Source organism: Ranitomeya imitator, chromosome 8, assembly GCF_032444005.1.
Source record: "Ranitomeya imitator isolate aRanImi1 chromosome 8, aRanImi1.pri, whole genome shotgun sequence".
Taxonomy (NCBI): Eukaryota; Metazoa; Chordata; class Amphibia; order Anura; family Dendrobatidae; genus Ranitomeya; species Ranitomeya imitator.
In genome coordinates this window covers 82,676,866-82,693,811 of record NC_091289.1, presented here as the reverse complement: position 1 = coordinate 82,693,811, position 16,946 = coordinate 82,676,866, and the positions used below count along the sequence as shown (strand labels likewise).

The 16,946-nt window shown below is 44.4% G+C and overlaps 1 protein-coding gene across 1 annotated transcript in view; it reads left to right on the top strand.

Moving 5' to 3' along the window:
- NTMT2 (N-terminal Xaa-Pro-Lys N-methyltransferase 2) overlaps positions 1 to 16,946 on the top strand; it is a 683,026-nt gene that overhangs the window by 532,932 nt on the left and 133,148 nt on the right. Inside the window, exon 2 of the mRNA XM_069735933.1 lies at positions 6,459 to 6,634. Coding sequence (XP_069592034.1) covers positions 6,459 to 6,634 — 176 coding nt within the window. The remainder of the gene's footprint in view (positions 1 to 6,458; positions 6,635 to 16,946) is intronic.

The window sequence follows — 16,946 nt, the reverse complement described above, 5'->3', positions numbered from 1 at the left end:
GCCGAAGTACCACTTGTGACCACAGGAGTGAACTCTGCCACAGAATTCACAACAGGTTCCATCTGTTGATCCTCCTGCCCCGGTTTTGGTGGAGGGGGAGTTGGAGTATATTGTGGAGAAGATTTTGGATTCTCGTGTTTCAAGACGGAAACTCCAGTATTTGGTTAAGTGGAAGGGTTATGCTCAGGAAGATAATTCCTGGGTCTTTGCCTCTGATGTCCATGCTCCCGATCTTGTTCGTGCCTTTCATATGGCTCATCCTGGTCGTCCTGGGGGCTCTGGTGAGGGTTCAGTGACCCCCTCCTCAAGGGGGGTACTGTTGTGAATTCAGTGGCAGAGCTCCCTCCTGTGGTCACAAGTGGTACTTCGGCTGATTCTCTCTGTGAGCTTCCGTTGGTGGAGGAAAGTGGTACTGCGGCTTCTGAGTTTCCTTCCTCAGGTGGTGTGGTGAAGTCGTTAGGTGCTGCTCTATTTAACTCCACCTAGTGCTTTGATCCTGGCCTCCAGTCAATGTTCTAGTATTGGACCTGTTTCCTCCTGGATCGTTCCTGTGGCCTGCTGCTCTGCATAGCTAAGTTCCGCTTTGCTATTTTGTTTGCTGTGTTTTCTGTCCAGCTTGTCTATTTGTTTTTTTCCTGCTTGCTGGAAGCTCTGGGACGCAGAGGGTGTACCTCCGTGCCGTTAGTTCGGTACGGAGGGTCTTTTTGCCCCCTTTGCGTGGTTTTTGTAGGGTTTTGTGTTGACCGCAAAGTTACCTTTCCTATACTCGCTCTGTTCAGAAAGTCGGGCCTCACTTTGCTAAATCTATTTCATCTCTACGTTTGTCTTTTCATCTTAACTCACAGTCATTATATGTGGGGGCTGCCTTTTCCTTTGGGGTATTTCTCTGAGGCAAGGTAGGCTTATTTTTCTATCTTCAGGTTAGCTAGTTTCTCAGGCTGTGCCGAGTTGCATAGGGAGCGTTAGGCGCAATCCACGGCTGCCTTTAGTGTGGTTGGAGAGGATTAGGGATTGCGGTCAGCAGAGTTCCCACATCTCAGAGCTCGTTCTATGTTTTTGGGTTATTGTCAGGTCACTGTATGTGTTCTGACCTCTATGTCCATTGTGTTACTGAATTACCTTTCATAACAGACCCCCTAAGGAACTTATCTAGATGTGTGGTGAGCGCTTTGACCTACCAAGGGCTTCACAGAAGTTTATAATGGAGAGCCGTAAAAATAAAACAAAAATTTTTTCCCACAAAAATTATTTTTTAGCCCCCAGTTTTGTATTTTCCCGAGGGTAACAGGAGAAATTGGACCCCAAAATTTGTTGTCCAATTTGTCCTGAGTGCGCTGATACCCCATATGTGGGGGGGAACCACTGTTTGGGCGCATGGGAGGGCTCGGAAGGGAAGGAGCTCCATTTGGAATGCAGACTTAGATGGAATGGTCTGCAGGTGTCACATTGCATTTGCAGAGCCCCTAATGTACCTAAACAGTAGAAACCCCCCACAAGTGACACCATTTTGGAAACTAGACCCCCTAAGGAACTCATCTAGATGTGTTGTGAGAGCTTTGAACCCCCAAGTGTTTCACTACAGTTTGTAACGCAGAGCCGTGAAAATTAAAAAAAAAAATCTTTCCCCCCAAAATTATTTTTTAGCCCCCAGTTTTGTATTTTCCCGAGGGTAAGAGGAGAAATTCGACCCCAAAAGTTGTTGTCCAATTTGTCCTGAGTACGCTGATACCCCATATGTTGGGGGGAACCACCGTTTGGGCGCATGGGAGGGCTCGGAAGGGAAGGAGTGCCATTTGGAATGCAGACTTAGATGGAATGGTCTGCAGGCGTCACATTGCGTTTGCAGAACCCCTAATGTACCTAAACAGTAGAAACCCCCCACAAGTGACCCCGTATTGGAAACTAGACCCCCCCAGGGAACTTATCTAGATGTGTTGTGAGAACTTTGAACCCCCAAGTGTTTCACTACAGTTTATAACGCAGAGCCGTAAAAATAAAAAATCTTTTTTTTCCCACAAAAATTATTTTTTAGCCCCCAGTTTTGTATTTTCCCAAGGGTAACAGGAGAAATTGGACCCCAAAAGTTGTTGTCCTATTTGTCCTGAGTACACTGATAGCCCATATGTTGGGGTAAACCCCTGTTTGGGCACACGGGCGAGCTCGGAAGGGAAGAAGCACTGTTTTACTTTTTCAACGCAGAATTGGCTGGAATTGAGATCGGACGCCATGTCGCTTTTGGAGAGCCCCTGATGTGCCTAAACAGTGGAAACCCCCCCAATTATAACTGAAACCCTAATCCAAACACTCCCCTAACCCTAATTCCAACGGTAACCCTAACCACACCTCTAACCCTGACACACCCCTAACCCTAATCCCAACCCTATTCCCAACTGTAAATGTAATCTAAACCCTAACTGTAACTTTAGCCCCAACCCAAACTGTAGCCCTAGCCCTAACCCTAGCCCTAATCTTAGCCCTAACCCTAGCCCTAACCCTAGCCCTAACCCTAGCGCTAACCCTAACCTTAGCCCTAACCCTAGCCCTAACCCTAACCCTAGCCCTAACCCTAGCCCTAACCCTAGCCCTAACCCTAGCCCTAACCCTAACCCTAGCCCTAACCCTAGCCCTAGCCCTAACCCTAGCCCTAACCCTAGCCCTAACCCTAGCCCTAGCCCTAATGGGAAAATGGAAATAAATACATTTTTTTAATTTTTCCCTAACTAAGGGGGTGATGAAGGGGGGTTTGATTTACTTTTATAGCGGGTTTTTTAGTGGATTTTTATGATTGGCAGCCGTCACACACTGAAAGACGCTTTTTATTGCAAAAAATATTTTTTGCGTTACCACATTTTGAGAGCTATAATTTTTCCATATTTTGGTCCACAGAGTCATGTGAGGTCTTGTTTTTTGCGGGACGAGTTGACGTTTTTATTGCTAACATTTTCGGGCACGTGACATTTTTTGATCGCTTTTTATTCCGATTTTTGTGAGACAGAATGACCAAAAACCAGCTATTCATGAATTTCTTTTGGGGGAGGCGTTTATACCGTTCCGCGTTTGGTAAAATTGATAAAGCAGTTTTATTCTTCGGGTCAGTACGATTACAGCGACACCTCCATTTATATCATTTTTTTATGTTTTGGCGCTTTTATACGATAAAAACTATTTTATAGAAAAAATAATTATTTTGGCATCGCTTTATTCTCAGGACTATAACTTTTTTATTTTTTTGCTGATGATGCTGTATGGTGGCTCATTTTTTGCGGGACAAGATGACGCTTTCAGCGGTACCATGGTTATTTATATCTGTCCTTTTGATCGCGTGTTATTCCACTTTTTGTTCGGCGGTATGATAATAAAGCGTCGTTTTTTGCCTCGTTTTTTTTTTTTTCTTACGGTGTTTACTGAAGGGGTTAACTAGTGGGCCAGTTTTATAGGTCGGGCCGTTACGGACGCGGCGATACTAAATATATGTACTTTTATTGTTTTTTTTAATTTATTTAGATAAAGAAATGTATTTATGGGAATAATATTTTTTTTTTTTCATTATTTAGGAATATTTTTTTTTATTTTTTTTTACACATTTGGAATTTTTTTTTTTTACTTTTTTACTTTGTCCCAGGGGGGGACATCACAGATCGGTGATCTGACAGTTTGCACAGCACTCTGTCAGATCACCGATCTGACATGCAGCACTGCAGGCTTCACAGTGCCTGCTCTGAGCAGGCTCTGTGAAGCCACCTCCCTCCCTGCAGGACCCGGATCCGCGGCCATCTTGGATCCGGGCCTGGAACAAGCAGGGAGGGAGGTAAGACCCTCGCAGCAACGCGATCACATCGCGTTGCTGCGGGGGGCTCAGAGAAGCCCGCAGGGAGCCCCCTCCCTGCGCGGTGCTTCCCTGCACCGCCGGCACATCGCGATCATCTTTGATCGCGGTGTGCCAGGGGTTAATGTGCCGGGGGCGGTCCGTGACTGCTCCTGGCACATAGTGCCGGATGTCAGCTGCGATAGGCAGCTGACACCCGGCCGCGATCGGCCGCGCTCCCCCCGTGAGCGCCGCCGATCGCGCTGGACGTACTATCCCGTCCGTGGTCATGGGGGCCCATCCCACCTCGACGGGATAGTATGTCCCATGTCAGAAAGGGGTTAATAACCATTATAGGCTAGGTAGACAGCTGCGGACAGATATTAATAGCCTAGGAAGGGGCCATGGATATTGGCTCCCCTCAGGCTAAAAACATCAGCTTTCAGCTGCCCCAGAAAACATGCATGCATAAGCTGTGCGAATTCTGGCACTTAGCCTTACTCTTCCCACTTGCCCTGATGTGGTAGCAAATAGGTTTCATTTCAAAAACCTGACCTGCACATCCAAACATAGACTAAGTGTGAACAGGTGCTGAACCTAGAGTCGCCAACTCATATATAGTTAAATAAATAAGGCAGCACACTGCAGCGCTAGAACATACAAACTTGAAATACGAAATTTGAACTGCATTACTGCGCTAGAAATATGAATAATGATAGCGTTTAGCGCATAAAAATGGCCAATTTTATGTGTACCTGGTAGCCACTTTACGGCATCTCTCTTATACCAGGTCCTACGCTTGCCTTACCTCGCTGAGAATAAACGTCTACATCTGAATGGGTACATGTGAAACCTCTTCCTAGACTAAAATTCTCTCTCTCTATGGAGGGGTATTGGACCTGCTGTAATTAAAACACCTGTGGCTAGAAGGCGGAGTGCACGATCAGAAGGCTAGAGAATACATTTCAAAAACCTGACCTGCACATCCAAACATAGACTAAGTGTGAACAGGTGCTGAACCTAGAGTCGCCAACTCGTATATAGTTAAATAAATAAGGCAGCACACTGCAGCGCTAGAACATACAAACTTGAAATACGAAATTTGAACTGCATTACTGCACTAGAAATAGTACAGTAATGCAGTTCAAATTTCGTATTTCAACGTGGTAGCAAATAGGGTCATGAGAGGGGTTGATGTCACCTTTGTATTATCAGGTGACATCAAGCCCTGAGGTTAGTAATGGAGAGGTGTCTATAAGACGCCCCATTACTATCCCCATAGTAATTTTGTATAAAAACACACAGAATTAAGTCCTTTAACTAAAAAATGACACAGACTCCTTTAATCAATCTTAGTTAAACCATACTTTTGGCATCGCTCATTCAAGTGAAGCCATTGTCCCCTCTAAGAGAATTAAAATAATAAACAACAATATTCCTCACCTCTCCACTGATGAGATAATAATTAATTTGTCCCAGGATGGGTCTAGCTCTGCTACATCTTGATGGCAGACTGCATGGTTGCATGATAATAATAATAATCTTTATTTTTATATACCGCTAACATATTCCACAGCGCTTTACAGTTTTGCACACATTATCATCACTGTCCCCGATGGGGCTCACAATCTAGAATCCCTAACAGTATGTCTTTGGAATGTGGGAGGAAACCGGAGTGCCCGGAGGAAACCCACGCAAACACGGAGAGAACATACAAACTCTTTGCAGATGTTGTCCTGGGTGGGATTAGAACCCAGGACCCCAGCGCTGCAAGGCTGCAGTGCTAACCACTGTGCCACCGTGCTGCGACTATACAGGCTGCTGTCCATCAGATACACTGAGCGGCATCTGCTCAGTGTGTCGTGGTGAACTCCTATTACTTGACGGATGTTACCACGAGCGCGAGAAAGTTCTCATGCTCTTGGTGCCATCAGGAAGGTCCTGGGAGTTAATAGCCAATGAATTTAGTTCACCTAACTGATGTCAGCTCGCAGTTAGAAATTTACCCACGGTCCCCCCGCTGACGTCAGTTAGGTGAAGTGAGTTAATTGCTGTCAATTTCCAGGATTTTTCTGACCACACCGTGAGTGTGAGAACTTTCTCATGCTAGCGGTGACATCAATCAGGTCATAGGAGTTCACCGTGAGACACTGAGTACTGTAGTGATAGCAGATGCAGCTCAATGTCTCTTCTGGATGATGGGCTGTATAGTTGCATCATGCTACCATGCAGCATGCCTTCTAGATTGCTGACTTTTCATCTACCTATCTATCTATCTATCTATCTATCTATCTATCTATCTATCTATCTATCTATCTATTTATGTGTTTTGAAGAATATTTCCTTTGAAAGCGATGTGTAAATTAGAGAATTGCTCTATGTAAAAGCTCATGTTAACATTGCATTGCGATCGGATAGCAATCGCACTGCATTCGGATGTAAATCGGATTCTAGGTGTTAAAAATCAGATTGCACCTGCAAGGAAAATGCATGACACTTGCATGACACTCGTCCGACTTTGCAGGAACAAAATCTGACCGATTTATAAAATTGCTAGTGTGACTCCAGCCTTATAAAGATGTTATAATCGTGCTTGAAAATATTTTTGCCTACCTATTGTTTCAACTTTCACTTAATTTTGCTTGTTTTACAGTAAAACTGTTTGCTGCTACAAGTGAAGTGATTGATGGAGAAATGCAGTTTTATGCAAGAGCAAGGAATTTCTACAGGGATGTTCCAGCAACAGAAGAAGGGATGATGGGTGACTTTTCTGACCTCTCCAACACTGATATAGAATCATCTCGAGAATTTCTAAGGAAATTTGTTGGAGTAAGTAACACATCAGCATGTGTTAGTAAGTAACACATGCTGAGATAGTCTAACAGAGAGTAGGTTTTGTAGAAATGTATGCAACTATTCAAATCATCTGAAAGTGTTGTTGAACTGAAGTGATTTTCAAACATCACTCTAGTGTTTTTTTTATTTTAGTTCTGGAGTGGTGCAACTAATCTACATTTTTAATCCTAGTATTAAACTTACCAGGTGCCGTCTTCAGCTCTTCCTGCTGCTACTCTGGTCTCTATCCGCCATCTTTTGACTGGACTGGAAGTCTTCTGACTGACCAGAAGTCAGCACTAACAGTCAGAGCAAACACTGGAGCTATCCAGCAGGTTACAACTTACAGAAGTCTGACCGGAGTGGCACCAATAAAAGATTAAGATAGTAGCTGCTAAGCAGGCCCGGACTGGCAATCTGCCGATGTAGAGAGATGCCCTGTGGACCAGTGGCATTGAACTGCAAAGACGGACGATGGCCCTATAAAACTCCAGTTTAGAGGCCACATGTGCACGCATCTGCTCTGACAAAGGCCGTCAGGATCCGCACACTGCTCTTTCTGCCTGACCAGTACCAGCACAGCTATTCAATAGTGACCTAATCTGCATCCATACCAGCGCAGTCCCTCTTTCCCCTGTTGTGCCTGTGCTAGGTGTTGGGGTCAGCAGGCTCTCTCTCATAAGCTATATGTGGGGGAGTGGGTGGATTATGCTATAGAGGTAATATGTTGGATAATGGGGACTTGGTTATGTATGCTATATGTGGGAGAGGGGGGACTAGGCTATATAGTGTATATGTGGGGAAGGGAAGAGTAGGCTATATAGGCTATATGTGGGAGAGGAGGAACTAGGCTATATATATAGGCTATATGTGGGGAGGGGCGGCTAGGCTATATACCGTATGCAAGGAGTTTGTATGTTCTCCTTGTTTTTGCATGGGTTTCCTCCTGGTTCTCTGGTTTTCTGTTACATTTCAAAGACCTACTAATAGGGAATGTAGATTGTGAGCCCTAATGGGGACAGTGCTGATAATGTCTGTAAAGTGCTATGGAAAATGATAGTGCTACATGAGTGAGTAAAATAAATACAGTTGAACTTAAAAGTTCACATACTGTGATGCAGTGACCCCTGTTACAGGTAGGGGGCGCTGCATAGTCTCCTCAGAATATGCACGGAGGCGTATTGAGGCCATAGGAATGCATGGCAGTCACAGGCATAGCTGTGGTGATGAGACAAAGTCTGGCATTATTGTGAATAGCCAGTATGTGTCGCAGAGCAAGATACTCTGCACTGTAAGCCTGAAGTAAGGTTTCTCTGGGACGTGTAGTTCCACAAGTATTGGTGTAGTTTTAAAGGGAAGCTTGCAGGGTTGTTCAGAGAGCTGGGTGGGTCTGACTAACCACATACACCTCCCAACTACAGTATGGGAGTGATTACAAGTATGTAATGTGACCAGGGGTGGGTCATGTGGTTGCTGTGTATGGACCTGAATGGTTCCTTGCTGGAAGGTCCTGTGAGAGGAAAGGCCTGGGTGTTCGGAGGTCCAGAGTGGGGACCAGATCCCTGAAAAGCACATGGCGAGGCCGTGATCCTGAATGGCCCGTGTGTTGGAAGGTCCTGGGAGTAGGACCAGATTCCTGTAGAGCACGAGGTGAGGCTTTGATCCTGAGTGGCCTCTGTGTTGGGAGGTCCTGTGTGTGGACTGGATCCCTGAAGAGCACGAGGTGAGGCCTTGGATCTGAAGAGCCGGTGACGGCTACTGGGTGGGGGAAGCTACCGTCCTTCAGTGGGTCTGGAACCGACTGGTATGTGTCTGTCAGGCAAGTTGGTGATCCCCGTTAGGCAGCTTCTCCAGTGGATATAATGAACTGTTCGGTATGTGGTCTCCTTCGGAAACTGGGCAGAGAAGTCTGGCGTTTTTAGAGACTCCGTATTAACCCCTTCATGACCCAGCCTATTTTGACCTTAAAGACCTTGCCGTTTTTTGCAATTCTGACCAGTGTCCCTTTATGAGGTAATAACTCAGGAATGCTTCAATGGATCCTAGCGGTTCTGAGATTGTTTTTTCGTGACATATTGGGCTTCATGTTAGTGGTAAATTTAGGTCAATAAATTCTGTGTTTATTTGTGATAAAAACGGAAATTTGGCGAAAATTTTGAAAATTTCGCAATTTTCACATTTTGAATTTTTATTCCGTTAAACCAGAGAGTTATGTGACACAAAATAGTTAATAAATAACATTTCCCACACGTCTACTTTACATCAGCACAATTTTGGAAACAAAACTTTTTTTTGCTAGGAAGTTATAAGGGTTAAAATTTGACCAGCGATTTCTCATTTTTACAACGAAATTTACAAAACCATTTTTTTGAGGGACCACCTCATATTTGAAGTCAGTTTGAGGGGTCTATATGGCTGAAAATACCCAAAAGTGACACCATTCTAAAAACTGCACCCCTCAAGGTGTACAAAACCACATTCCAGAAGTTTATTAACCCTTCAGGTGCTTCACAGCAGCAGAAGCAACATGGAAGGAAAAAATGAACATTTAACTTTTTAGTCACAAAAATGATTTTTCAGCAACAATTTTTTTATTTTCTCAATGGTAAAAGGAGAAACTGAACAACGAAAGTTGTTGTGCAATTTGTCCTGAGTACGCTGATACCGCATATGTGGGGGTAAACCACTGTTTGGGTGCACGGCAGGGCTTGGAAGGGAAGGCACGCCATTTGACTTTTTGAATGAAAAATTGGCTGCACTCTTTAGCAGACACCATGTCGCGTTTGGAGAGCCCCTGTGTGCCTAAACATTGGCGCTCCCCCACAAGTGACCCCATTTTGGAAACTAAACCCCCCAAGGAGCTTATCTAGATGCAAACTGAGCACTTTAAACCCCCAGGTGCTTCACAGAAGTTTATAATGAAGAGCCATGAAAATCAAAAATATTTTTATTTTCTCAAAAATGATTTTTTAGCCTGAAATTTCCTATTTTGCCAATGGTAATAGGAGAAATTGGACCACAAATGTTGTTGTCCAGTTTGTCCTGAGTACGCAGATACCCCATATGTGGGGGTAAACCACTGTTTGGGCGCACGGCAGGGCTCAGAAGGGAAGGCACGTCATTTGGCTTTTTAAATGGAAAATTAGCTCCAATCATTAGCGGACACCATGTCGCGTTTGGAGAGCCCCTGTGTGCCTAAACATTGTAAATCCCCCACAATGACCCCACTTTGGAAACTAGACCCCCAAAGGAACTAATCTAGATGTGTGGTGAGCACTTTGAACCCTCAAGTGCTTCACAGAAGTTTATAACGCAGAGCCATGAAAATAAAAAAAAAAATTCTTTTCTCAAAAATGATTTTTTAGCCCGCAATTTTTTATTTTCCCAAGGGTAACAGGAGAAATGTGACCCCAAAAGTTGTTGTCCAGTTTCTCCTGAGTACGCTGATACCCCATATGTGGGGGTAAACCACTGTTTAGGCACATGCTGGGGCTCGGAAGTGAAGTAGTGACGTTTTGAAATGCAGACTTTGATGGAATGCTCTGTGGGCGTCACGTTGCGTTTGCAGAGCCCCTGATGTGGCTAAACAGTAGAAACCCCCCACAAGTGACCCCTTTTTGGAAACTAGACCCCCCAAGGAACTTATCTAGATGTGAGGTGAACACTTTGAACCCACAAGTGCTTCACAGAAGTTTATAACGCAGAGCCGTGAAAATAATAAATACGTTTTCTTTCCTCAAAAATAATATTTTAGCCCAGAATTTTTTATTTTCCCAAGGGTTACAGGAGAAATTGGACCCCAAAAGTTGTTGTCCAGTTTCTCCTGAGTACGCTGATACCCCATGTGTGGGGGTAAACCACTGTTTGGGCACACGTCGGGGCTCAGAAGGGAAGTAGTGACTTTTGAAATGCAGACTTTGATGGAATTACAACGCAGAGCCGTGAAAATAAAAAATCATTTTTCTTTCCTCAAAAATGATATTTTAGCAAGCAATTTTTTATTTTCTCAAGGGTAACAGGAGAAATTGGACCCCAATATTTGTTGCGCAGTTTGTCCTGAGTATGCTGGTACCCCATATGTGGGGGTAAACCACTGTTTGGGCGCACGTCGGGGCTCGGAAGTGAGGGAGCACCATTTGACCTTTTGAATACAAGATTGGCTGGAATCAATGGTGGTGCCATGTTGCGTTTGGAGACCCCTGATGTGCCTAAACAGTGGAAGCCCCTCAATTCTAACTCCAACACACCCCTAACCCTTATCCCAACTGTAGCCGTAACCCTAATCACAACCCTAACCCCAACACACCCCTAACCCTAACCACAACCCTAATTCCAACCCAACCCTAACCCTAAGGCTATGTGCCAACGTTGCGGATTCGTATGAGATTTTTCAGCACCATTTTTGAAAAATCCGCGGGTAAAAGGCACTGCGTTTTACCTGCGGATTTACCGCGGATTGCCAGTGTTTTTTGTGCGGATTTCACCTGCGGATTCCTATTGAGGAACAGGTGTAAAACGCTGCGGAATCCGCACAAAGAATTGACATGCTGCGGAAAATACAACGCAGCGTTCCCGCGTGGTATTTTCCGCACCATGGGCACAGCGGATTTGGTTTTCCATATGTTTACATGGTACTGTAAACCTGATGGAACACTGCTGCGGATCCGCAGCCAAATCCGCACCGTGTGCACATAGCCTAATTCTAAAGGTATGTGCACACGCTGCGGAAAACGCTGCGGATCCGCAGCAGTTTCCCATGAGTTTACAGTTCAATGTAAACCTATGGGAAACAAAAATCGCTGTACACATGCTGCAGAAAAACTGCACGGAAACGCAGCGGTTTACATTCCGCAGCATGTCACTTCTTTCTGCGGATTCCGCAGCGGTTTTACAACTGCTCCAATAGAAAATCGCAGTTGTAAAACCGCAGTGAAATGCGCAGAAAAACCGCGGTAAATCTGCGATAAATCCACAGCGGTTTAGCACTGCGGATTTATCAAATCCTCTGCGGAAAAATCCGCAGAGGACCAGAATACGTGTGCACATTCCTAACCCTAACCCTACCCCTAACCCTACCCCTAACCCTACCCCTAACCCTACCCCTACCCCTACCCCTACCCCTAATCCTACCCCTAACCCTACCCCTACCCCTAACCCTAACCCTACCCCTACCCCTAACCCTAACCCTACCCCTAACCCTAACCCTAGTTCTTACCCCAACATTAGTGGAACAAAAAAAAAAAAAATTCTTTATTTTCTTTTATTGTCCCTACCTATGGGGGTGACAAAGGGGGGGGGTCATTTACTATTTTTTTTTATTTTGATCACTGAGATAGGTTATATCTCAGTGATCAAAACTCACTTTGGAACGAATCTGCCGGCCGGCAGATTCGGCGGGCGCACTGCACATGCGCCCGCCATTTTGGAAGATGGCGGCGCCCAGGAAAGAAGACGGACGGACCCCGGGAGGCTAGGTAAGTATAAGGGGGGAGATCAGGCCATGGGGGGGGCGTCGGAGCACGGGGGGGTGGATCGGAACACGGGGGGGTGGATTGGAGCACGGGGGGGTGGATCGGAACACGGGGTGGGGGATTGGAGGACAGGGTGGGGGATCGCTGTGCGGGGGGGTGGATCGGAGCACGGGGGGGGGATCTCAGTGCGGGGGGGTGGATCGCAGTGCGGGGGGGTTTGATTGGAGCACGGGGGTGTGATTGGAGCACGGGGGGAGCGGACAGGAGGACGGGGGAGCGGAGCACAGGACGGAGGGGAGCGGACCACAGATCGGGGGGCGATCGGTGGGGTGGGGTGGGTGCACATAAGTGTTTCCAGCCATGGCCGATGATATTGCAGCATCGGCCATGGCTGGATTGTAATATTTCACCAGTTTTTTAGGTGAAATATTACAAATCGCTCTGATTGGCAGTTTCACTTTCAACAGCCAATCAGAGCAATCATAGCCACGGGGGGGTGAAGCCACCCCCCCTGGGCTAAACTACCACTCCCCCTGTCCCTGCAGATCGGGTGAAATGGGAGTTAACCCTTTCACCCGATCTGCAAGGACGCGATCTTTCTGTGACACAGCATATGCGTCACAGGTCGGATTGGCACCGACTTTCATGACGCATACGCTGTGTCACAGGTCGGGAAGGGGTTAAAGCCGAGTACTAAGAAGAGTTATGAACTGTGCGGTCACCCATGGTAACTGGACAGAGTGAGGTCCAGCATGTTTAGTGACCACAACTTAATGTCATGTCCTGAAACAGTGTGTAATGGACTGTTCTTGGTACGGTTTATGACTCTATAATAAACTGCATAAACTGTTATGTGCAAAAAGTGTTCCTGTGTGCCTTAAATCTTGTTGCCAAGCGAGTATTCTCCAACCCATTAGTGAGCGCTATCTCACAATACCCTGGCAGAAATTTTGCTTTCTTGGTCTTTTTTCAGAGAATATGAATGATAAAAACAGAACTTTTTCTCCACCCCAGTGGTTGTGTGAAGCAATTTATTGTCAATCTACTGTGTTTTCTCTTTTTACATCATAAAAACAAAGAAAAAGAAACATACCAAAAACTGGGGAACACCCTAAGTATAAATATAATTATAGAAAAAGTTCATTTAAATCCAAACAACACATGCCACATGAAAAATAGTTGCATAAAAACATAAGCATTAAAAACTGGCAGTAAAGACCACCCCAAAGGAAAGGAGGAAGTAAAGACCCCTTGGACCCCAAAACATGGGTCTAGTATAAATAATGAAAATATTGCACTGTTTTATTCAATGGCTACAATCAATACCAAAAAATTATAGGACATGGTAAGATGTAATGGTAATGCTGGTGTGGAAAATAGATGTAATATGCCCACAAAACAAATGAGGACAAGCACTCTTATTGGCAAATTGCTATCCAAGAGATAATATCACCACATGAGCTTATTTGAAAAGCCCACTAAAAATGAGTAGACCCTATATAACCAGCCAAACTGCATAATAACCATCTAACACCTTGGTGTCAGTACGTGATGGACTGGCTTGTCCAACAACCAGCAAAAAAATATATTGCATACATTAATGGCCAAAAGTATTGATACCCCTGCAATTCTGTCAGATAATACTCATTTTCTTCCTGAAAATGATTGCAAACACAAATTATTTGGTATTATTATCTTCATTTAATTTGTCTTAAATGAAAAAACACAAAAGAGAATGAAGCAAAAAGCAAAACATTGACCATTTCACACAAAACTCCAAAAATGGGCCAGACAAAAGTATTGGCACCCTCAGCCTAATACTTGGTTGCACAACCTTTAGCCAAAATAACTGCGACCAACCGCTTCCGGTAACTATCAATGAGTTTCTTACAATGCTCTGCTGGAATTTTAGACCATTCTTCTTTGGCAAACTGCTCCAGGTCCCTCATATTTGAAGGGTGCCTTCTCCAAACTGCAATTTTTAGATCTCTCCACAGGTGTTCTATAGGATTCAGGTCTGGACTCATTGCTGGTCACCTTAGAAGTCTCCAGTGCTTTCTCTCTTCTTGGGTCATTGTCCTGCTGGAAGACCCATGACCTCTGAGGGAGACCCAGCTTTCTCACACTGGGCCCTACATTATGCTGCAAAATTTGTTGGTAGTCTTCAGACTTCATAATGCCATGCACACGGTCAAGCAGTCCAGTGCCAGAGGCAGCAAAGCAACCCCAAAACATCAGGGAACCTCCGCCATGTTTGACTGTAGAGACCGTGTTCTTTTCTTTGAATGCCTCTTTTTTCTCCTGTAAACTGTATGTTGATGCCTTTGCCCAAAAAGCTCTACTTTTGTCTCATCTGACCAGAGAACATTCTTCCAAAACGTTTTAGGCTTTTTCAGGTAAGTTTTGGAAAACTCCAGCCTGGCTTTTTTAAGTCTCGGGGTAAGAAGCGATCAGTAAGGAAATACAAACGAGAAATCCCAGCGCTAATACAACAATATACCACACGCTGTATTGATCATGATTTCTCATGATATCACACCCCGCGCTAGAGGCAGGCTATTATAAATGTGCAAAAAGCTGGGTGCAACAGTATGATAAACCAAACTGGTGCTATGCATGTGCAGATGACCCTAGACAGACGCTGCCAGGTTGTCATAGAGATAGCTCGCCCCATAAGTCAGAGGATGGACGCATAAATACCTTAATATACACACTAAGTTAGTATAAGTTTAAGATAGACAGCCCAGGCAAACCGGTAAATATGCTTACTATTATAGCACGCATTTAACACAAAGAATAAGGCATGATAATATAACAAAATAATAAATAACGCTAACACAGCACACATAAGAATAACGCTGAGCAGTAGTTCTGCTGAGTGGGTGAAGAAGATTACATCCACAAAAGCGGAGAAGCTTATGCCTTAACATTAATTTTCAAAAATATTATCCATACGTAGTAAATATAAATGATATGAAAAAGTAAATAAATATAAATGCAAGGAAAGAGCCAGAGGCCAAGATGGAATCATTGAGGATCTTTGTTGTGAATTCCGTTCTGGAGCTTCCTCCTGTGGTTGCTAATGGTATTTTTGTGAGTTCTGCCCTTGGGCTCCCTCTGGTGGTTTCAAGTGGAACTGCTGCTCCTTTAGGTAGCTGTAGCAGCTGCCTTCACTAATCGCCTTGCCTAGGTTTGTTATTTAAACCTGCTCTGGGCTTTAGTCCATGCCTGCTGTCAATGTTCTTGGTTGGATTTGGTTCTCTCCTTGGAATTCTCATATGGCCAGTCCTTGTCTGCAAAAGATAAGTTTTGCTAGTTTTTGTTTGTCCATTTGTTTGGACTCTATTGCTTTGCAAATATGTCTCTTTTTGTCCAGCTTGTCACTATGTCTTATTCAGGCTAGCTGGAAGCTTTGGGAAAGCAGATTTGCCCCTCCACACCGTGAGTCGGTGTGGAGTTCATTTTTGTAAACTCTGCGTGGATTTTGTAGTTTTTAATACTGACCGCACAGTATCCTTTTCTCTCTGTCTATCTAGTTTAGTATTGGCCTCCTTTGCTGAATTCTGATTTCATTTCTGTGTACGTCATTTCCCTCTCCATTCACAGTCAATATTTGTGGGGGGCTATCTTTCCTTTTGGGGGTTTTCTCTGAGGCAAGATAGCTTTCTATTTCCTTCTTTAGGGGTAGTTATTTCTTAGGCTGTGAAGAGGTGTCTAGGGAGAGTCAGGAACATCCCACGGCTATTTCTAGTGTTGTTGTTAGGATTAGGGACTGCGGTCAGTAGAGATACCACCTTCTCAGAGCTCGCTCCATGTTGCGTTTTAGCCACCAGGTCATATCAGTGTGGACTCTTAACCACCAGGTCATAACACATCTTGTAATAACACCCAAGTCACACAAAAGGTGAGAGAAGGCGTGTAGGCGATAAGTAAATCTACAAAGATGATAGAGAGAGTGTATACACAGCATATCAACAAATGACGCTAGGCCAGAAGTAGAGGGCACCCCAAGGTTTAATATATAACAGTCAGAAACAAAGGGGACAACGCAGACACAAAGGGCTATAGGCATAACCGAGAAAAATGTACCAATAGACCAAGGCATTGCAGAAACAATTAAAGGAAAATTCTAATTATTAAACAAATACTCCACTGAGTTTGCCAATAACGGCAATTCTATTGGATGATGCAAACCCATGATAATGGTATTATCAAGCCAATAGAAACCATGCCCTGAAATAAATTAGTAGAGGCCAAAAATATGTAGTCGCTAACGGTTTGCAGAGAAAATACCACCCCTACGGACACCCACGATATAGGACTCATATATTAACCCCTTAGTGACAGAGCCAATTTGGTACTTAATGACCGAGCCAATTTTTGCAATTCTGACCACTGTCACTTTATTAGGTTATAACTCTGGAACGCTTCAACGGATCCCGCTGATTCTGAGATTGTTTTTTCGTGACATATTGTACTTCATGTTAGTGGTAACATTTCTTCGATATTACTTGCGATTATTTATGAAAAAAACGGAAAAATGGCGAAAATTTTTAAAATTTTGCAATTTTCAAACTTTGTATTTTTATGCCCTTAAATCAGAGAGATATGTCACAAAAAATAGTTAAAGAGACACTGTCACCTGAATTTGGAGGGAACAATCTTCAGGCATGGAGGCGGGGTTTTTGGGTGTTTGATTCACCCTTTCCTTACCCGCTGGCTGCATGCTGGCTGCAATATTGGATTGAAGTTCATTGTCTGTCCTCTGTAGTACACGCCTGCACAAGGCAAGATTGCTTTGTGCAGGTGTGTACTATGGAGGACAGAGAATGAAC